General features: G+C 37.1%; 1 protein-coding gene across 2 annotated transcripts in view; it reads left to right on the forward strand.

Annotated features, from left to right (window-relative positions):
• The window catches only part of PTPN21 (protein tyrosine phosphatase non-receptor type 21), a 47,658-nt gene that overhangs the window by 6,786 nt on the left and 17,513 nt on the right, over nt 1-23,359 (forward strand). The window contains exons 3-13 of one of the 2 annotated variants that reach the window (XM_054201611.1): nt 7,907-8,076; nt 10,952-11,049; nt 13,580-13,647; nt 14,094-14,164; nt 15,467-15,554; nt 15,754-15,842; nt 17,920-18,007; nt 19,699-19,778; nt 20,949-21,050; nt 21,641-21,701; nt 22,221-22,305. In XM_054201611.1, the coding sequence (XP_054057586.1) occupies nt 7,907-8,076; nt 10,952-11,049; nt 13,580-13,647; nt 14,094-14,164; nt 15,467-15,554; nt 15,754-15,842; nt 17,920-18,007; nt 19,699-19,778; nt 20,949-21,050; nt 21,641-21,701; nt 22,221-22,305 (1,000 nt within the window). The remainder of the gene's footprint in view (nt 1-7,906; nt 8,077-10,951; nt 11,050-13,579; nt 13,648-14,093; nt 14,165-15,466; nt 15,555-15,753; nt 15,843-17,919; nt 18,008-19,698; nt 19,779-20,948; nt 21,051-21,640; nt 21,702-22,220; nt 22,306-23,359) is intronic. The other variant, XM_054201612.1, reaches the window with a different exon arrangement.

Below are 23,359 nucleotides of genomic sequence, written 5' to 3' on the forward strand. Positions count from 1 at the left end.
GCATGAAAATATGACTGTTTATTTGAATACTGAGATTTAATGCAGTTATGAAAACTGAGGCATCAGTTCCAGATTACTGTATATGGGCTATGCAGTTATGACAAGCAGTCCCCATGCACCTTCAAAAGAGTTTATTGCAGAAGGCATGAGGGGGATTTCTACCTTTTTACACATTGAATGGTAAAATTTGTAAATGTGTCTTTCTCTCCGGAACAGCCTGCAATTACTGAATTTGGAAGGTGAATTGAACGGCTTATTTTTAATGCTGTGCCATCTTTTAAGATACTTGTTTTAACAGATCTTTATGTAAATGAGTAGTCTTCAAATTATGCTTTGTGGGGCTAAACACTGGTTTTCTTTTGGTTTTCCAATTAGTACTTCTGAATTTCCAAGTTTTATACTAGTATGGACACATAGCTAGGGCTTGGGAAGTCTTAAGTGTGTTGACAATTTTTTTACTGAATGGTAGACTTTAGAGAAAAGTGAAATGAATGCATTAAACTAAGAAGAATATCTTCTGGTATTCCCAGAATGTGACTCATCAGCAAACGGGTATGTAATCCAGCTCTCTTAAACTGAGGAACTGGGGGAAGAAGCCAAAGGGAACAGGGAGCAGAAGTTACTTACCCTTTGTAGCACAGCCTGTCTTTTATCCTGTGAGAGAACCATAACCAAACCTGATGCATGCAAAAAGCTGTATTCGTTGCAGAAAACTGTTCTGGAATTTCAAGTTTTGAAAAACTGCTGAGAGCTCTGATTGTTAACTACCTTAAAAAGTATCTGCAACACTGCTCATCTTGCATCTAGGGCATGACTATACAAATTAAATACTTGAAAATATAGAAATATTTTAAAAAATATTTATAGAGCTAGATATCTATAGGATGTTTAGCAGGAGATGTTACAGCTGATTTACCTCTCTTGCTGGATCATCTTCTATTTCTGCTTTCTAATAACACTTCTAAACCAGAAAGAAGGGGCAAATTCTGCTACTGCATACAAGCAGAGTCTGACTTAACTGCAGATATGTGGGAGAGATCTGGGCCCAAGGACAAGAACTAATGGTAGGGAAGTTCTGTGGAGAGTATGTTGTGCATATGGAAGTTCCTGTGTTTGTTTTGGATGTGAATGGGAAAGAAGGAATCAAGGTTATGCGGGTCCTGAATAACTTCGAAGTTGTGAAACATTGCTTCAGAAATGCTTGAACTATGCTGTAAAACTTTGCTCTGGATTCTGAAGTATCATCTCTTGGTTAAAGAAAACACAAAAATACCTTTAATTCAGTGTGGTGGTTTCTTAAATGTGTGTTTTGCGTTCATAAAGAGTGTTTTTAAAATAAGGCCAAGTGCAACCATAAATATTCTTACATATGTATGTATCAATAACCATAATGGCTGGCAAATAAAAGTCGGGCCAAGTCATGACAGGGAGGTCACAAGCATAGTTATGTTTATGCCTTTTAACAAAGTCTGACAAAAAATTAGCTAATGCTTGGAGAAATAAGAGAAGCAGTGCTCATAGTTGAACCGCTGTGGTTGTGCCTCTGAACGAAATTTTTGTTAAAATTAGGAAAGGAGAAATTGTCATGGAGGAATGTGTATAAAAAATGCAGACCTTCCACGTGTAATTAATTAATTTAAAAGATGCTACTTTATTGAAAAACAAACTTGACTCCATCTTAAACACGCATTAATTATAAGTATGCTGGAATTGTAATTTAGGAGCCAAGATAAATTGAAGGGAAGAGCACTCAGCCAAAAATCAGTAATTGCATCAGTGCAACTATTGTAGCTCTTACTTTTTTTGAAGGAAAAAAGCTATACGTTCAGGTATAGTATTTGCACTCAGCCTCACTGCACTGAGCAGCACAAAATCAATGTTTTTCCATGAAAGCAATAGTGGCAAGTGGGAAGCCTATCTCCTGATTTCTTTAGGTTTTTTATAAAGTTAAGTCAGAATTTGAATTTAACACTTTAATTGTATTTTTTCACTGTCGCAATGTCTGTGAATTGCTGTACAGTTTTATGCTAATTTTCACAGGTTTTCTTTACTTGTGAAGCAAAGACATTAGTTTATTGTTTAGTATTTTTAGACTACTTTGAAATTTTGCTTTTCCCCACTGTAAAGTAATGAGAATTTAAGCCTCTGATGAATGGGAACACAGTACTTCTTTTAATATCAGTGCTGTGTAAGGTGTGAGTCAAAAGCAGGTATGTAAGTCCATCCTTCTCAGAGCCTTGGTCAGCGGTGGGGAAAAAATAACACAATTTAAAAATAAAACAACCTATGTTTCTACATTTCTTGGTCATGTTGATTGATAAGTGGCCTGTTTCTGCAAGAGGTTAAAATCTGTCTTAATTGGGATATAATGTAGTCTATGCACTATGAAGGTATTGCGCTCTAGCTTGTAAATTAGCCTGTTTACCTTTCTCTAATGTACTGATGAGTAGAATCTGCCTTGCCTGTCAGAAGACCATTTATTCAAGATACTTGAAGGGTGTGTAACACAGTGTATTGTGATTTGTGCAATGTTTTAGTTGAATAAATTAGAATATGTCAGATTACCTTGCAACGTATTGATTTTGTTTATTTCTTATCCCTGCAGTTTTGCTTTAAGCTATAGTTGGCAATTGCTTTGTTTAAATAGTATTTGTGAAACCGATGATGGAGTAATTAGGAGAATGTAACTGTGGGTGGTGTATTGCAAAAAACGTTTACATTATGAAAGAACTAAGACTTAAGACTGACTTCTCTCTGTCTTCATATAGCTACCCTGCAAAACACTCCCTCCTGCAGCTACAGTTGAAGATCATGTCTGTACTAGAAAAACAAAAATAGTATAAGCAAAAGTACCCTAAAGTGAGTAGCTTCAAGGGAGGGATTTTTATGAGTACAGCCAGCGGTCCTCCCTTTACTGCAAGAAGAATTGGTCATGGTAGTATGCAGAGGGGTGCAACTTTCCACTTGGCTGGTACGTGGCAAGACTTGCAGATTTCTTTCTCCACCACTTCCAGGAAGGCTTGGATCTTGTACACTGGCCAGTCCAGGCTGCTCCAAATCCTTTCTGCCCTAGAGACTGGGAAGATTTGTGCAGGAGGTTGTCTGCTGTGATAAGAGTGAAGTTTCTGGAGAATTTTCAGGGCCTGTTGTGTCCTTTTGTAGTTCTTAACATTGGACGTAGGGTAAAGCTTTCACTTGCTATCTGGCAGTTATGTGTAGTACAAGATTATTTACCCAGTTCTCCTGCACGCAGTTTAAATAAACTGTGATATCCTGATGGCAGGAGCTGTTTTGTATCCAAGCATATAATAAAGCTAGACGCAGTGGAGCCTTTGGGCTAACTGGGATTTTGTAAGTCCAACTGCAGTTCTTATCCTTCAGTAATGAGAAGGCGTTTTCAGCACTCTGTTCAGGAAAGGTTTATGGCTTGTTTTGTACCTACCTATTTGTAGGTACCAGTGTAAAACAGGAAAAGCCTGAAAATATATTTTGATTGCATTCTTCTGTAAACCCTGTTGTTGCTTTCTTTTTTAAATTTCTTAGCTCTCATCTTAGGGTGTTGATTCCTCAGGTCACTGTACCCTTGAGGCAGGTAGCAGATTGCATTAATCAGAAGGCACTGTTTTAATAAACAATTAGAAAACAATTCTCATTCCAGTCTATTTGTAACCTGTAAGATATTCTGTAAGATTTATAATATAAGCTATGAAAATTAGCTGGGAAATATATAATTAAATACATAAGTTTGAAGTAAACTTTGAATACTGCTACGCCTGAGGGGATTGTGTGGTAAAGTCTATTTTCCTCCCTGCTTCCATCAACAAAAAGTGGCTGGGTTTTTTTTTTTTTTCCTTTAATCTGAGGGTTTATAGGGAATGATTTTATTATTTTTTTCCTTCCTCCCCCCCTCCCCCCCCCCCAGATGGTAGTAATAGTGTTGTCTCAAAGTCCCAAGGAACATAACTTTATATTATATTGACAGAAAGTGGGAAACATAGTTGAGTTTGGGGATCATAATAGGTGCTGTTTACCTCAGGTGAGACGATTACATGCATTTAATACCTGATATATACCTTTGTCATTTGTATTTCTTTTCTAGATAGCGTAAGCTGTGACCAAAATAGACCCTGAGATTCTATATTAAAACTTTTTTTTTTATACTGCTAATCAGAATAACTGATAGATACAAATTGTATTTAGATTAGAGCCACAGTGGAGTTATATTAGGGATGAGGCTGATCCATATTATGGAAAATAAAATGAAATGAAGCAGTTAGTTGTAGCTAACTAGTACCAGGCAGTTGGTATATGGAAGAAGGACTATCTCACTGCTTCCATTTCAAATTACAAAACAGATGAGGAACAGCAAAGTATGTTCAATAGATATGGAAACTGATGAGAATTTTAAGATTTAAAGCTCAGTTTTTAATGATTTTATAAAAGATATAAAGGGTAACACTTTTTTTTTAAAATAGGTTGGTTACTTTATATCCAAGAATTTCTCAGTAAGCTGTTTCTCTTTGTCAGCACCAATTCTATAATGACATAGAATCATGTAATAGTTTGAGTTGGAAGGCCATCTTAGGGTTGCATGATCCTACCTTTTGCTCAGGAAGGCCAGCTTGGATCAGGTGGCTCAGGGATTGCCTGAGTGAGTTTGAGTGTCTCAAGGATGAAGATTTGACACCTTTTTGGGCTAACTGTTCCAACGTTTGGCTAGTCTTGTTGTGAAATTTTTTTCCTGATCTAGTTGGAATTTCCCACGTTGCAGCTTGTGCCCACTGCTTCTCATACTTGTACTGAGCACTTCCAAGAAGAGTCTGGCTCTGTCTTCTTTATACCTCGCTCTTAGGCAATTGAAGTCCACGGTGAGATTTTATTTGAGTCTTTTCTGAAGACTGGTCAGCCCCACTTCTCTGACTTTCATCATACATCATATGAAAAGATATAATCTAGTCACCTACAGTAATGTAGTTTTGTGGCACTCATACCTAACAAAGCACCTCTGCTTAGCTTAGGAAGTCTGGTTGACTTCATGTAATGCTGTGTTGGACTTTTGGTACTTTTGCGTTCCTGATAACTTTATCTTTTATTCAAAAATGCTTACTATTCTTGTCTGCAGTGACAGAAGGGAGCTAGGTAGAACGTAACTGCAGAAATTATTTTCTTTTTATTTCTATTTGATTTTCTTCAAAGGGGTTGAGTCATGAATAAGTCACTAAAATAAATGAACCTCAAAGTAGTGTTAATCTTAACAGCTTAACATATTTTAAGAATTATGTCATGACATTCTTTTTAGAATTGGGTGCTGTCCTGAGCTGCTAATAATAAAATGTTTTAGCAATGAATAAAAATGGATTCTATTTTAATCAGTGCGAATATTCCAGGGTGCATAAGCTCCTCCGAAAACTCACAGGATCAAATTCTGCCCTTGAAGTCAAGTGAAAGGTTTGCATACAAGTCAGAAGACAGGCTTTGGTCCATAGTGTTTTGTTTGGCTTTCATTTTATGGTGACGTTGCAGTGAACACAATATTTCTTCCTTAATGGAGTTTGTGTCATAGTACTGTTATAATTTCTGACATCTTATGCAATCTTAAGATACTGTTGTCTTCTCAATGTTCTTGTGGGGTGCCAGAGGTTAACACACCCTGTATCTTATGGTTGATGGATTGAATCACAGAAATAAAAGCGAATATTTTCTAAGGTATCAGCAAACTTTGTGTACCTGGACTGAGAAATTTAGAAAACAGTGTTGTTTATAGTATTTGTATTCAGAGCCATATTTCTTTTGTCCTCTTGAAGTTGAAGTATTTATGACTTCTTAAATTTGACTCTTGGTTTGCAGAATTCAGAAGTGAAGACCGCACAGTGTCTACCTGTGAAAAATTTAATTTGTAGGATTTTCTTTACAAGAGAACTCTGTTTCTGATGTGGGAATACAGTCTGTTCCTCTATGGTAATTTTTAAACTTCCCCAACCGTTAAACTATCTTGTATATATATCAGCATTCTGCCTTTCCTCCAGATATCTTCCACTATACTGGAAAAACTGCTTTTTTCTTCTATGAACAGTTCCAATTTAATTTAATTTTTGTATTATAGCCTCCCTTTTTATCAAATAGGACCAAAGTTGTCTTAGAGTTTGCAGAAGGCATCTTGATTAAGGTTAAATGGTCAGAATTCATCCTAAATTTTTTTTTTTGTCTTCTGAATACTGATTTTGCAATTACATGGTAACAGTAATTATAATTTAGAGTTGTTTTTTTTTTTAAACATTGGGAAAAAAACCCCACCAAAACCCACCAACAATCACTTAAAACTGTGTTGATGCTAATTTAGAGAGGGGCAAGGAAGTACCTTTTGCCAGTATGCAATGTCAAAGGAACATTATGCTTTGGAATTGGCTAAAATTTTGCAGTTTTCTAGTTTCCCAGAGGAAATGCTTTTATGGAATAGATGGTTTTATTAATTTAATGCTACACCCTGACTTTTGTGCGCCAAATTACTTAATGATCTGTGCCGATATGGAACATTGACTTCACTGCTGTCCTTGAGGTTTGGTATGTAGCATACCTGCCCATGCTGTGACTATTACATGCATAGTCAGCCTGTCAGAGCTGTAAGGGATAGCTAGAATTCCGTGGGGGTTGACTCTTCATCCTGTTTAGACTATAAACTAAGAAGATGTAGGTAAATGAATTTTCAGATGTGTATATAGGCGAGTTTTCTCAGGAAAGTACTAAAGTGGCCTTTCTCTACTATCAGCTGTTGCTCCTTAGTGCATTTCAAATCTGTGCTCCAAAGCATCAAAATGCTAGAGCTTATGAGAAAACAACAGTAAATACTTTGTTTGCTAGGCAGATAATTTTTCCAAGTCTAAGTAACAGAAATTATTGACGTAAAAAAAAAATCATTATGATGAATAACAGTCTGTTGTTTTATAAAACTTTATCCTTAATAGCTTTATTTTGTATAAATTAAAAACATCTGAAAATATATAAAGAAAAGTGTTGGATTAAGGTGTTGGTATTTCTACCCTTTCTACATATAGTAATATGGACTTGTAGAATTTCCATGTAAATGCCTACAGACATAATTATTATTTTGTAGCATTCCCTTATCTCCCTCCCTCAACTGAAAAACTTGTAATTATGATTTCTAGTTTTGCTGTGATAATGACAAGAATATTTTCCAGTACACATCTGTTTGGTGGTCCAGAACTGAATGAAATACGTACTGCAGGAGCAGATTTTAATCAGTTTGAACATAGTGGAGAAATTTAAATTTGATTGTGTTGCTCAAGATTTTGTGCAGTGGGATTTTGACATTCCAGGGATGGACATCCCTCAGCCTCTCGGGGCAATCTGTTCCAGGGTATACTGTATTTAGGGTTGCCTGCTCAGGCAAGGTAGCTTGCTGCTGTACTTGGTCATTTTCTTGCTCATGGGATGAGCCATGCATGTACTTTAATGAGCTTGTCTTTGACTGACCAGCTGTCCTATGCTCTTTTGTCCTTCAGCATCCCACGTGAGCCTGTCTGCCAGTTCTCCAGAGAAGCCATACTTTGCTCTTTTGCTGTCCGATGTCATTTTCTATTTGCCTTCCTCAGTTCCTTTAGTTTTCCTGTCACATACAAGTGCTTACTACTAACAGCTGTGAGTTGCCACAACAGGGTCAGGGACTGTTTGCAAATAAAGAGTAGGTTTGCTTATGTATGTGGATTACTTATCTGGAAGTAATGACTGCTTTTGATATTAAATGTCTCTCCAGTTCTCTAAGTTTTCAATAACTCATAGCCTTAGTGTTTCAAAACCTTTATTTCTAAGTAGCAAGATTTTCATACAATCTATTTTATCTAATATTGCAATACTAACTTTTTTCATCATGGAAATGCTTCTTTTTCAGATTACATATTTCAGTCTGTGGTATTATAATAAGCAGAATCAGCGCAGATGGGTAGATTTGGACAAGCCTCTGAAAAAGCAGCTGGACAAATATGCCTTGGAGCCAACTGTGTATTTTGGAGTAGTGTTCTATGTGCCTACTGTTTCTCAGCTTCAGCAGGAGATTACCAGGTAAACTTCATGCATGTGTCTATAATTTTGCTTTCAGCATTCTGAAATGTATGGTTTATTGAAAAATTGTTTGCTTTCCACTCCCCTACCTCTATAGAAATGGAAATTATTATGTTAGGCAGAAATTATGTTCAAACTGTGTATTTATTTCCCTTTCGAATACTTAAGATATGTGATAAACTAAGCAAACAACTACCTTTTTGGTGGTTTTAGGAATCTGTTCAAACCTGTTTTCAGTAATAGCCATACTTGCATGGTTAGACTTTTAATTGTTTTAGTCCCTTTATGTTTGTCTCCCCCCCCCTTTTTTTTTTTTTTTTGTTTAGAAGAGCCATATGTTGCTTTTGGGGACGTCAATCCTGCACAAAGCACATGCAGATTTTATTGAGCCATGCTTTCCTTTATTTTGCTTTCAGTACTTTCTGTGCTTTCAGTACAATACATTGGCAAACTACAGGCTAAGCTTCAGCTTGTGATTTTTTTGTGTATCACTGGGCAATGAAGATGGATGGTAGTTTTGATACCATATATCCATTTCTACTGTGAATCTGGGGAACATCACATAAGTGGTGCTGACTGCAGGGGAAAAGTAAAATTGAGCATATATACTGGCCAGTTATTCCTATGGGCCTGTACATTGGCTTCTAGTGTCTTAATGTGTATGGTTATTCTGATTTAATTATTGTTCTCAACAGGCAAATAAGTACAAAACCAGTAACTGGTTTACAAACATGTATTTGTTATTTCAGAAATATGTGCTTGCATTAATTAGCCCAATTAAGCTGCTACCTTCAAGTTGGCCCTGCTTTGAATGGGTAGTTGAACCAGATGATCACCCAGAGGTCCTTTCCAGCTTAATTTATTCTGTGGTTACATGAAACTGTCCTTATATACTCTGGTGCTAAAATACCTTGCCAGAGACCTTTCCCACTAATTGTGGTGTGTAAGCTTTTCAGGCAGATAAACCTCTTGGTGCAGACACTGGTGCTGTAATGTATTGCTAATGCCTGGCAGCTCTAGTTTTTGTTTTATGCATAATTTCTGTACGATTATTTTCTTTCCGAAAACTCTTAAAGTTTTGGGCTTTTTGTCAGCAATTTTACTGGTCTAAAAAGTCATTCTAGTGGTCTTTTTTCTTCTTTTTCTTTTCTTTTTCTTTTTTTTTTTTTTTTAAATAAAATAAATCTTTGGTTCCAGTTCTGTGCTTGTTGGTGTACTAGGATGCATTACAGTAAGATAAATGTCATGATGTTGCGTTGAATAGCTAAATTTCCTGAAAAACCTTGAATATTCTTCTCTGGAATTGATTTAAAGAATATGATGTTTATGCTGGAGTTTTAACAGCAATTTTGCAGTGTACTGCCATGTAGAAAGTAGGAATTTATGTGCCAACTTTATACTCAAGTCCTAGAGGATGGTGCTTTCTTTGATGTATGATAGAGTCTGGATTAGTTTTAGAAATCCATGAAGTTTTTTCATCCCTTTTTGACATAAATGAGATTGAGCACGTTTAAGCAAATTATATTGGTGGATTCCCCAACATTGGACACTTTCAAGATTCGGCTGGACAGGGTGCTGGGCCATCTTGTCTAGACAGTGCTTTTACTAAGAAAGGTTGGACCAGATGATCCTTGAGGTCCCTTGCAACCTGGTATTCTGTGGTTCTATGATGTGTTTAATGTATACCAGGAAATGGAAATGTCATAGACAACAGAGATGGTATTTGTACTATCATGAGGTAGTGTCAAGATTCTTCTCTGTATGTTTATTTTTAATAGCAGTTATATGGAAAGAGCTTATGTACTACTGCTTGAGTGGGAAGATTTATTTCCCCAAATGCAGAGGCTTTTTCCACTTTCCATCCTTTTTTTTTTTTTTTTTTTTTGTTAAGGCCTGGGCTTAGTCCCAGCTGTTTTTGTTTGTCTTGTGTAAGGTTGTTATCTACTACCATATACAATACTGCTTTTTTGTAGTAGGATCCAGAAAAGTCTAAGCAATATTTATAAAATGTCACTGTATTTAACAGGCTGTTAAATAGTGAGGGAAGAGAGCCATCTTTTAGCCCGATCAAAATTCATGTGGAATTTACCTGACCTTTCTAATCACTGAACGAATTGCAACACATGCTTCCACGTTCTCAGGATTAAAACCTTACTTCACAAGAGTTAACATACAATATGAGGAAGTTAAGAAGCTTTTAAAACTAGACTCATAGAAGATAAATGTCCTTCTTGGCAACGTTTGTGTAGCTATAATGGCATTTTTGAGTTTTGAGGTGTTTTGGACTCAAGATAGGGTGTTGCATGGATGGCTGCAAGGGGCAACAGAATTCAAGAAAATAGTCGTTCAGACTGTGGGCAAATGGTACAGCTAGCAGTGGTTGCATGTACAAAAGATGACTCGGTGAAAAGGTCAGATTAAAGGAAAAAATGGTTCCTTGAAAGTGAGAACAAAATGTACTTAGAAGTTGTAATGCAGAAATGAAAGTCACTATTGTGAGCGAAGGGCTGTGGAATGTTAGAGCTGTTGGAAGAGAATGCAGCTATACTGCAGAAGTGTAGTGATCACTGTAAAGAGGAGATCATAAGAATATTAAGGAAGGAAGAGGTAAAAATAAAAAAAAATACGAGGGTATGACAGTAGATAGAAATTATGGAGATTCTTTGTTTTAAGAGGTAGTGGTATTTGATTCTGCAGTGCTATATGAAAGCTAAGGGAGGAGTTAACAAAGACTGTGAAATAGTGGGTCCGAATGATGAGGAAGACTACCCTCCTCCCAAGCTGGGGAATGCAGAGAGGAATAGGAAATGCAGGCATATTCATCAGCACTGTCTTTAAATTAAGAGAGTTAGCTTTTTCTTTTTTTCCCATGTAGGTATCAGTATTATTTGCAATTAAAGAAAGACATCTTGGAGGGCAACATTCCTTGCACACTGGAACAAGCAATACATCTGGCTGGTTTAGCTGTTCAGGGTAAGTAAGGCAATTGTGCCAATTAGCTAATGTTGCGTTAGAAACTTCAGTGACATATTTTCTATTGCATGTTTTCTATTCATTGCTCAAAGACCCGATTCAGTAAGTTATGAAAGGCTTTCTCCTGAGAACTTTGTCATATGGACCGAGGAAGGAGAACAGTGGGATCAGTGGCCCCTAACTTCCTGCTATTTCTGTGCAGTCCTCAGTGGTGTACCTTGGTATCTGACACATGTTTTTAGGAGTTCGGTTTAAATTAGGCATTGGAGTTCCTTTGGAGGCAAAGGCTTTAGTCGTCTGCTTACATCGACAGACCTTTCATCTGTTTCTGTTAATGAAGACTCTTTATTCTGACATGGTAACAAGAGAAAGAGACATGTTTTAATAAATAAGCAAATTTGAATGAACAGTAGTACTTGTATCTCCACTTTTTCTCTCAAATATCCTAGCACCTAAGATCATTTCAAATTAGTATGCAAGACTGTTGGTATGCATGGGAATTGTTAACAATTCCCATGTTCAAATCGCTCCTGAAGACCCATTTCTGTGATACCTACATGAAAATGGGTGCTTTATTTTTCCTAACTGGGGACAGATGGGACAGAGTATGCACTAGAGAACCACCAGTCCTAAGTCTGTCTGCAATAATCATGTCTGGTGTTCCTTGCTAACATGCTTGTTCGATCTTAAATCTCTCAAAATAAAAGTTTTTCATGGCAACAGCTTTGTTTAATGTGTTTGTATATTGCTTCACAGTGAATGCCACTCCAGTATTTCTAACAGCAATTGTAACTCTGCCAAAATTGAAAGGGACTGAAATCATTGACAGTGCATACAACTTAAGGTTTTTTGTGTTTTTTAATTATATGTGTTGGTAGTATCACATTAAAGATGATGATTGTGTTTTTTGAAAATGTGGTTAGCAGTGAAGTAGGGTGAATTATATTAGTACCTTGTTTATATAACTGTGAATCTGTTTAATCCAAGCCAGGATTTAATGGTCTTCAACTGACAAAATCTTGCTTTGCTATTTTCATATCTTTAGGCCGTGTAAGTATCTCTCTGCTCAGTGAGTTGTTTATAGAAATCTTTCAATATAATCCTCTTTCCAGATGGAAAATATTTATCCTTTTAGCTTTCACATTCCTTTTTCAGTCTTGTATAAGAAAGAAACTGTATGTGTTGATAACACAGTGAAAAAACAACTTGGAAAAAACGCAGGTTCTAAATTAATGTGCTCCGATGACTGAAGTAGCTTATACCAGGTAGGTTAGTTAATTTTAGTTGGCGAACGAACAGAAGCAGTTGTTTGATATTTTGAGTGAACTGGTTTCAAGAATGATCTGTATTTGAAATAATTACAATAGCCTAATTCTAAACACTACTTTATGTGAAGTGCTGCGTTGGTGTAGGGTGTCACAGGTTCTCCCCTTTCATCATAAATAACTTGCATATTAATTGTTAATGCTTAATACAAAGTTGGTTCCTAAGTGTCTCTAAAGTTATACTATTATGGATGAGAATCTGTGGTAATGTAAATAGGATCTGTATACTTGGGGATTGTGTTTACGTTTTTGGGAGCAGCCATTCCATACAGACTGCTGTTCCGCAGTTTCTCCTGTGAGACTGGTAGATAACTTTTCCAATTTAGACTGGTTTATTTCTCTTTGAAACGTTGGCAGTTTTTTTCCTGGAAACAGAAAAAGATGCAAATTCATTTGGATGCCTTTTGGCATGAAGTAAAATCAAAACTGTTATTAAAATCAACACTGTTATTAAGTCCCTTCTGAGCATGCCTCTGAGTCTGGAAAGGCTTCTAGGTCCCACTTTTTTTGCACGTCTGTGTGCAGGGAGCTGTAGAAGGCTTGAGAGTGGAAGAGTGCTCCAGCTGCTCTGTGCAGTGTTTTTGTCCAGCCGCAAGTTACGGCAGTCTGCCAGTGCTATACTGTAAGTAGTTAAGTATCTGGCATGAGGCAGTAAAGAAGATGGAGCTAGACTCTTCTCAGGTAACAGGAGCAAATTGAAATACAGGAAATTTAGTTTAAACAAAAGTTTTGTGTTGTGAGGGTGGTAGGACACTGGAACAGGTTGCCCAGAGAAGCTGTAAAGTCCCCATCCTCTGTATTTAAAACTTGACTGGAGAAGGCTCTGTGACAGTCTGCTGTAGCTGACCTATCGTAGGGCTAGATCTCCAGAGACCCCTTCCAACCTCAGCCATTCTGCGTTTAAAAAAACAAATAAAACCCAATGGAACTAAGGAACTTGGAGCAACACTCTGAGTTTTATCATTTCATCTTCTTTCCTATTCACAAGGAGTGTTATCAATTTTTTCTGAACAAGATAAAAAGGTGGGATGTGTTTTTACTTGTCCTCTTCATAAGCATTACTGGTTAGTTTGTTCCGTTGTTTTACTTTCAGATCGTAGTTCAATAGGATGGAGATTTGCTACTTGGAGATCCTGCTGCAATTAATTGGGTATTGAATCATTTTGTTATAAATGTTTGAATCCAAGAAATTTTTTATTTTTTAGCTGATTTTGGAGACTATGATCAGTATGAATCTCAGGAGTTTCTACAAAGATTTGCTTTGTTTCCAGTGGTAAGTACTTACTTTAAATTAATAAATTTAAATTCTTAAGTTGATAAATTTGAATTTAAATCTTTCTTTAGATTGGTAAATGTAAATCATTATTAAAGACTCCATGATTCATCTTGCTTACTGGTCCCTAGATTATCCAAATCAGTAAAGGTTTTCTTTGAGACTGGAGTGAGATAAGATGCTTTATGTTAGACGGGAGCAAAGATATTGCAAGATCTTTGCGATTTTGTTGTCTATTACACTGAAAAAAAAGGTTGGTGTGGAGATGGGAAAGTGAGTAAAACCACTTCAAAACAGTGTTTGTGCTTTTTGGTTTTGTTTGTGTACATATTACAACATCTAAGGCCCAAGAGTAGAGTGGAAGGTCGATTTGCTTGTGTAAAGAAACTATAACCATTTAATTTTGTAGAAATTTTTGTATTTCATTCTATAAATGCTATCTTAAGGGTTGGCTACAAGAAGAAAAAATATTGGAAGAAGCGACACAGAAAGTTGCCTTGCTACATCAGAAGTACAGGTACCATTTCTAGAACTCTTTATTGCTTAATTTTAATGTGATTGCTGTGGTAGCTCAGGAAGTTGGGAATCTCAGAAGGTAGTTGGACTAATTTCACTTCCCATTTAAGTAATTTTTTCACAGGTACATCTGCATTAAAATTACAAGAATTTTTGCTGAATGAAAGTGAAGAGAGAACAGAATGACCATTAAAATAAATTAGAGGACTCTGCTTGAAAATTAAGAATACAGGACACAATTTAACAGTGTGACTTCACCTCTATAATGTTTCTGAAAGTTGTTTATATGAAGTTGTGACCTCAGTAAGGATGTTTCTTGATAAACAACCTTGGCAGATAGTGAGAGCAGTAGAAATGTAGAGGCAGTCATTGTGCCAGAATGCTTTTGATATTAAGTAAAGGTAGGTAATATGCAGTAGTTCAAAGTGAAGGAAAGTTAAGTTGTCAGTTCATCAGTGAAAAATGTTTGTGCCTATGTGAGTAATAGTGATTATATTTGCCTGTATTGCTTTAAAATATTGCTTGAGAATTTCAAAGCCATTTGTCGTTGAAATGCTTTTGTAACAAGATTGCATGGTTAAGGTGCAGGAAAGAAAACTTAATCTGCATGACATTAGGAAAAAGTAAAGAAACAAAAAGTAAAGACTGATTATTGAAAAAGTGTTCAGAGACAAGAAAGAGCATGACATGATTTTGCAGGTAGCGATGATGTCTTTTATGAGATCAACTGAGGTAGGCAGGGAAACACAAGCTTTTAATCCCCGTGACACTACTGCAAGTCTGTGAGAAAACTGTCTTTGGCAGTTGGTCTAATTAAAAAAAATATTACCTTTACCTACAGATCATGTCCTTCTCATATTTTAAAATCATTACAGTTAAAACTCAGTCAGCATTTAGAAAATGAGACTCTCTTTCCTGAAATGCATGTATACTGCAATAGGAGGAATTCAGGTCTTGAACATCTGTGCCAGAATAATCATTCTGATAAAATGAGAAAATACGGTGACAATGATGGATTTGAAGAAGAATGTGGTAATTGTCTGCCATGAGCAGAGATGATAATTTTAACTGGTCTTTGTTGCCATTTACCCCTAGAGATGCCTGAGAGAAAGAAATCACTAGAATGAAAGTGTAAAGGCTGAGACAAATATATCAGCCATTGGTACTGATGAAAACAGCATGATTTGTATCCCTGGATGTCTTGCGAATGTTTTTTAAGCTTTGACAGTGTCAGTCAGAGTAAAACAAAGATCTGTTTTTTTTCTTATTGACAGTACTAACCCATTGTTGTTTTCATTTGTAGAGGCCTTACTCCTCCTGATGCAGAAATGTTATATATGCAGGAAGTAGAGAGAATGGATGGCTATGGTGAAGAGACCTATCCTGCAAAGGTAAACAGAGCTTTGATCTTTGTCTCAGTTACTGTCTTTCCCTATTTAAAAAGGGTTACTTCCTGCCAAAAATAATTAAAACCCAAAAACCATACCACCCCTTTTCTCCTCCACAGTTGTAAAAGTAGTTGCTTCTCATGTAACTTTGCTTTCAAAGACTTTTTTCTGTATTTGCATACTTTTTTGTAACTTCTTACAGGACAGCCAAGGAAGTGACATATTCATCGGAGCATGTCTTGATGGTATCTTTGTGAAACACAAAAATGGTCGTCCTCCTGTTGTATTTAGGTTAGTATCATTCTTTCTTAAAATATCTGTGTGCACTTCACACTTTCTGTGTGTTCCTCACTGGCATGAATAACTCTTAGGTATGATCTGTATTTAATCATTTGATAAAACCAAACATAATCCTGTAGTTGTCACGCTACAGTGAATACTGAAGTTCATGGGAATTTTTCAATGTATTGACTACAGGATGAATATCTTTAAGCCAGATTAATTCTAATTCCATTGCAAAACGCATACTGAGTCAAAAAGGAACAATTCTCTGCACATAGAACGTCTTCAAGTCCTTAGATGGGCGCATCAATTTACTTAGAAATTTTCAATTGTAAAATTATCCAGGAGTAAAATTATACTTTCATATATTATATATAAAAGAAATAGAGGAGAGTCACATTATAACATTTGTTTCATTGTTTTGGATTCATACGTTGTTTTAGTTTACTATTTAATGTTCTCAAAGTTAAATTGTAGACATAGGCATGTCTGCAAATTACCTAACAGTTAGAATTCAGTCTCATGTGAAATGACCTGGTTCCCACTGACTTCAAGAGGGATTGCTTGGGCATCTTGGAACAGAATTTGGAATAAATTTTAAAAAATACATATCAAGATTTTTATTTTTTAAAATGAGTCTTAGTAATCTGTAGTTATCGCTAGAGCAAAAAAGGCTTTATTCTTAGTGAACTTTAATCATCTAGAATTGAATTTTTGTCTGAATATGAACAGAATATTGAAATCCTGTGGTCCAACAGTTGCTGGAACTCGTGCTGAAAGTAGCAACTGTGCTTTCTGTTAGTGGTTTTGTTTAATAGAATTTATAAATTCAGTACTGATAACTCCTTCACAAAAATCCATCACTGCTGCTGACAGGAGAGCTGTTGCCATATTCTTGTAGAGTGGTAGAAGTGCTGTACTCTGCTTTCTTGCAGAATGAAGCAACAACAGTGCTGCTTTCTGACTTTTCAAGCACACAGGGGAGAGCAATAAAGCTTTATCCATGCATTCCACATAATTTCCCAAAGAATCATGAATGGAGTGTCTGTGTAAACATAAGAAAAAAGTTGTGCATTGGAGAGCATCAGAAAGTATTCATATTCCAATTCCAGGATCTAGTTTCCTGCCCTGTTGCTTATTTATTGTATAACTATGGGCAGTTCTACCGGGGATAGATATATCATGGTATTTGGGTGTCAAAAAAGCATAGACAAATGACCCACTGGTACAATTTACAAAGGCTGGGTTATGCTTCAGATTGGTTTAAGTAATTTCATAATTGCATCCATAAATGCCTATGAACCAAGGCTTTAAATATGAGGGGTCTTTTTTCTACATCAAAATGGGGATATTACTTTTTCTCTACCTCACGCATATGATGGTAAGTAGCTATAGGAAATGCTATTAGCCACATCTATATAATGAAAATGGAAGTCGTATGAATACCTTTAGTGAGAGTCCTGTATGTAGATCATGCTTTTTCCCTGTATTTGCGCACTGCAGAATATTCTCTTAATAAATCAATGATACAGGCTTTATTTACACTAACATAATACTAATGGATCAAACTACATTTATATTTAACAAGAAGTCGAATAAATATATGGTATTGTATTTCTTGCAATCTAACTTCTTCTCATCTGTCAATATGCAAGGGAGTTATTGAAAATATGTGTAATGATGCCTTTATGTCTTTGTTTAATGTAGATTTTTTTTTTTTTCCTCTGAAATGTATAGTTTGTTTTCAAGCAGTCGGGACATTATAACTTGCTGAGAACTAAATTTTGTCCAAATTTCATTGATTTATTTATTTATTAAAAAAGAACCCTTGAAACAATTTCAAGTGGAAGATAAGTAATAAACTTATTATTGTACATGTTGTGCATCTTCAAAGGGATAGTCACATACATATTTCCCTTTCAGAAGTCATTTAATGGACATGGAAGTGATGGTCTGCAACTTGTTGAGATAGATTGATGAACTTTGTATTTGTCCGCAGTTCTTGGTGGTGGTTGTTCTTCAGTTGCATTTTCTGTGGTTTAAAAATCAGAGCTCGCCAGTCGTGTTCTATCCCTTTTGTCTGCAGGTGGCATGATATTGCCAACATGTCTCACAACAAATCCTTTTTCGCATTAGAGCTGGCAAACAAAGAAGAGACAATCCAATTCCAAACTGTGAGTAGAATTTTACTTTTAATTTTTCACTAAGACAGCAGTAAATAAAAGCACAAATTAAGACAGCTAATTTAACTCAAAGGATAAAACCTGCTTTTTACATATTTAGCAACTTTGAACTGTATGAGTGATTATCAAGTTCAATCATTAACCTAGCACTGACAAGTTACCACTAAACCATGTCCCTCAGCACTACATCTGCCTGTCTTTTAAATACCTCCAGGGATGGTGACTCAACCACCTCCCTGGGCAGCTTGTTTCAGTGCTTGATAACCCTTTCAGTGAAGAAATTTTTCCTAATATCCAATCTAAACTTCCTCTGGTGCAACTTGAGGCCATTTTCTATCACTTGTTGCTTAGGAGAAGAGGCTGAGTCCCACCTTGCCACAACCTCCTTTCGGGTAGTTGTAGAGAGCGATAAGGTCTCCCCTCAACCTCCTCTTCTCCAGGCTAAACAACCCCAGTTCCCTCAGCCGCTTCTCATAAGACTTGTGCTCTAGACCCCTCACCAGCTTTGTTGCTCTTCTCTGAACACACTCCAGCATCTCAAAGTCCCTCCTGTTGTGAGGGGCCCAAAACTGAACACAGGAATCGAGGTGTGGCCTCACCAGTGCCAAGGTACAGAGGTACAATCACTTCCCTAGTCCTGCTCGCCACACTATTTCTAATACAAGTCAGGATGGCATTCTTGGCCACCTGGGCGCACTGCTGGCTCATATTGAGCCTGCTGTCGACCGATACTTCCATGTCCTTTTCTATCAGACAGCTTTCCAGCCACTCTTCCCCAAGCCTGTAGTGCTGCATGGGGTTGTTTTGACCCAAGTGCAGAACCTGGCACTTTGCCTTGTTGAACCCCATACCATTGGCCTCAGCCCATCATCGATCCAGCCTGTCCAGATCCCTCTGTAGAGCCATCCTACCCTGAAGAAGATCAACACTCCCACCCAACTTGGTGTTGCTTGGGAACTTACTGAGGGTGCATTCGATCCCCTTGTCCAGGTAGTCGATAAAGATATTAAAGAGAACAGGCCCCAATACTGAGCCCTGGGGAACGCCACTTGCGACTGGCTGCCAACTGGATTTAACTCCATTCACCAGAACTCTTTGGGCCAGGCCCTCCAGCCAGTATTTTACCCAACAAAGCATATGCCCATCCAAGCCATAAGCAGCCAGTTTCTCCAGGAGAATACTGTGGGAAACGGTGTCAAAAGCTTTACTAAAGTCTAGGTGGCTTTTAATCAGTGGCATTTAAAGATAAACATGGTCTTGGAGCTTTTCTGGAATGGGCCATGGCATTCCTTGCAGAATTAATTTTATGTAGCATTTACTAGTTGTCTTTGTCAAGAAGGCAGCTGTTGACAATCTTATAGCATGAGATATATTGAGATATAGATATACACACACACACACACTGTAAATTGTGATAGTACTGTAGCTGATAAGAGTGTCCTCAACAAAAGGCTTCTACTTTCAACTTCCATAAATCTAATAAAATTGTTAGGTTAGAGTGCATGTTCAGGCCCACAAAGTACAGTTTTAGGGAAAACCTGTTGAAAGTAATGAAGTTATGTTAATAAACAAAATCAGTCAATGCTAACTTAATCTTAAAAATTTCAGTGGCTTGTCTGAAAGCAAGCAAAGGGTATGCATATTTGGCCTAATATGCAAATTTTGGTTTTGTTTTTTGGCAGGAAGATATGGAAACAGCAAAATATGTGTGGAGGATGTGTGTGGCTAGACACAAATTTTACCGACTAAATAAATGCAGCCTGTAAGTAGAATACATTAGCATAACTGTTGGTGCCCTTGAAGCTTCTGTTGGGAAGTGAAATCTTTTATAACCTCTGTAATGTCTGTACTGTCCTTTTTAGATGGTAGTAATTAATGTCTTGGGGTTTTTTTCTTAGTCTTTTTTGTGAAAATACTTATCACCAGTTTCTCAAACATGGTCTGCATTACAACAGAGGACAATATTAAACGCTGAAATCTTAACAAAAGTAATAGTGTTTGATACCTGCAGTTGGATCTCAGTGCTGTGACTAGAAGTGCAACTTTAGTTGCTTTGGGGGCTACTGTTGCTAGAATGTTTGTGAACTACTAGAATCAGTGGGATTTTGGCCTGGATTTGGGTGGACTGCTCTGAAAGGACACTCTAGAGGCCTTTAAAAGGGCGGGAAGTGTATGTGAAGCACTCCTGAAATGTGCTGGATTGACAGCTGAGAGGTATGTGGTCCTTTGGATATCCATGGAATCTGTATAGCTCAAGTAGCACCAGTGCAGAGTAAATTCAATACGATTCATCAAATTAAATTTAAATTGGCTGGTCTCCAACTTGTAAATCAAGGACTGGAATTTGAGCTACTCTGCTGTACAGCTTTCCTTTAGTTAAGTTACTTCAGTCAAATAATAGGGAATTAGACCCAGTGAATAGTTTGTCGTAAAAAAGCATGATTCCCAAATGTTCCGTTCCTCCACTTTGTACACAGGAAGATAGCTATGGAGGGGTTGGTCCAAAATTTGCTGAGGCCAGTGCAAAGATAATAGAATATTTTGTACCACAGATGACTTGCTAGTGTGTTTAATGCTAATTTATTTTAGAAGAGTAAGATTAATTTGGAATAAAGTAGACCTTATACCTCTAAGCTTGTAAACCTGGATGCTGTTTGAGGGAGATGAGATATACTGGTGGTAGTGTATTTCTGGGACTTGTGCATTACTATCTGAATAATGTCACTTCTATTGAATGTCAGTCTCTTACTTATTTTAACCCTTTCACCACAATGTAGTTTTATTAACAAGCAAAGTCCTCAAAAAAACCTTTTCTGATTATCTCTACTCTAAGATTCCCTTTCATCTGGTCCTGCTGCTGAAAATTGTCTTATGCATGCCTGTACTAAGTTCAGGGTTTTTTTTTCTTTATCTGTACGTACCTTGTCTTTAGAGACTCCCTGGACTCTCCACCTGAGGAGGGCTCTCAGAAATCTTCCCTCATTCTTTCCCTTCCACGCTTTCCAATCCTTTCTCGTCCTTCACTTCCCAAAGGGTGAGCTGAAAATTATCTTTCTTTCTGAAATCTAGCAGTTCCTGCATTTGTATTATTCTGCTGTCTTTTGACCTCTGAACCTTACATCCTGGAGGCAATCCAACAAATTATGAAAATTTATTACCGTTAGCTTGAATGTTAGAACATAAAAATGCTCATGCAGTATAGTCGTACTTTCTGTAACATCTGTAACGTTACATTCTGTAAACAGTTTTATGACCGTTCTTGTAGAACAGATAACTTACGGTATGAGATTTTATATGGGGTTCAAATTTGGAGCTAGTCCCTGGTCATTGTGCTGCTTTTTCTGCCCTGCTGCAGTGCTTCAGGGAGGTCTCCTTTTTATGCCTCATACAAAGAAGGCAAAGAAATAACTGAAGTATTTTGTTCCTGGTTTTGTGATTCTGATCATCCTACCCGCGATGGTGGTTTATTTCCTTCTGAGACTGTTGGGGGGGACTATTTAACACAGAGCCTGTCTCCAAGAAATTTAGAGTGATTTTTAACTGAACTTGGGAGCACTTTCCAAGGTTTGAAGTTGATCTTGGTGGTGTTAAGAATCATTTCTCACCATAAAACTTCTTCTGTAGACAAACCCAGCCCGTTACAGTGAATCCTGTTAGAAGGCGATCTTCGTCCAGGATGTCTATGGTAAGGAGAGCAAAGAGTTTTATATTTGCATTTTTATGAATTTCAGTTGGCTTTGAATCAGCCATTAATTTTCCTTCAGTGGAATACAAGGAGCAGTGAAAAAGATGAGTCTAGCTTGTGAGGAACTGTTTCTGGCTTGTAGAAAAGCTGAATAATGGGAATTAAAATAATTGCAATGAAAAATATTTTAAGCACTTCTATTTTTAGTTTGATTGCTCTGTCTCTAGGAGACTCAACCAGGAGACTCTCCTAGATGTCAGATAGCAAGATACAGTCTTGGGTTGGGGATGGGTGGTTTTGGTTTTGTTTCCTTCTTTTTTATTATTTCTTTTATGACCTCACAGGAGAAACTTACATTGCAGATTTAGAGAAATGGTTTAAGACTAAGGCTTTGCATGTATTTGTGTGTGTGTATTGAACATTGTATATATAATATTATGTGTTATATATAAAAAAATCTTCAAGACTTATCAATAAATCATGAGGTTTTTAACTAACAATAAATGTTTGCTTTCTTAGCCCAAGCCTCAGCCTTATATGATGCCTCCACCACCTCAGCTGCATTACAATGGTCATTATACTGAACCATATGCATCCTCCCAAGGTAAGTTTGTTAAATCCAAGGCCACACTACACAACTTTAGAAGGTAAAAACTATAATTTGCATTTATAGCTACTCTGGCTAGAGATGAATAAATTTATAGGGTGAACATGGGATAGGTTTGTACTACAACACTAATTGAAGTTCTTGCTGCTACTCTAGGCATATAGGCTAATGTGAAATAGAATCATAGAATCACCTAGTTTGGAAAAGACATTTAAGATCATCAAGTCCAACCATTAACCTAGCACTGCCGAGCCTACCACTAAACCATGTCTCTGGGTGCCACATCTACACGTCTTTTAAATACCTCCAGGGACAGTGACTTAGCCACTTCCCTGGGCAGCCTGGGGGCAAGCCTGTTATGCTTGACAACCCTTTTGGTTAAGAAATTTTTCCTAATACCCAATCTAAACCTCCCCTGATGTAACTTGAGGCCATTTCCTCTTGCTCCATCTCTTGTTACTTGGGAGAAGAGGCCAGCTCCCACCTCACGACAACCTCCTTTCAGGTAGTTGTAGAGAATGATAACATCTCCACTCACCTAGGCTAAACAGCTAAACAATCCTAGTTCCCTCAGTCACTCCTCCTCCATATCTTTTCCAATGGGATATGAGCAAAGTTAGTTATGGTATCATATACAGCAACTATAGACTGTGGGCCTTGTGCGAGCTTAAGCTGCCCATCATTTTTTTGGTTCATGTGTCAAACTGGTATGTTAAGGCATTGTGAGATCCTTGTCAATATTGATCTTAATAGCTGCAAAAAGTAACTGAGCCCCCAGACAATTCAGACAATTGAAAAATAAAGAGAAAAAAATGTTAAACCCAAGATGCAGGAACAGAGAAGTTTCTCTCGGAGTTTACTGGACTACAAGGTGGCGGGGAATTCAAAGGCTAAGGAAGTCTGCAAGTTATGGAATTGGTATACATTTGATTGAAAAAGGAAAGAAAAAACCCAAGCAAACCCTAATCAGAATTAAGGAATGCACACTTCCAACCTGGGCAGTTTGCCATGGAGTCATGTCTGCTTTATCTCCTTTTTTATTTGATTGTTA

This window comes from Rissa tridactyla, chromosome 4, assembly GCF_028500815.1.
Source record: "Rissa tridactyla isolate bRisTri1 chromosome 4, bRisTri1.patW.cur.20221130, whole genome shotgun sequence".
Lineage (NCBI taxonomy): Eukaryota > Metazoa > Chordata > Aves > Charadriiformes > Laridae > Rissa > Rissa tridactyla.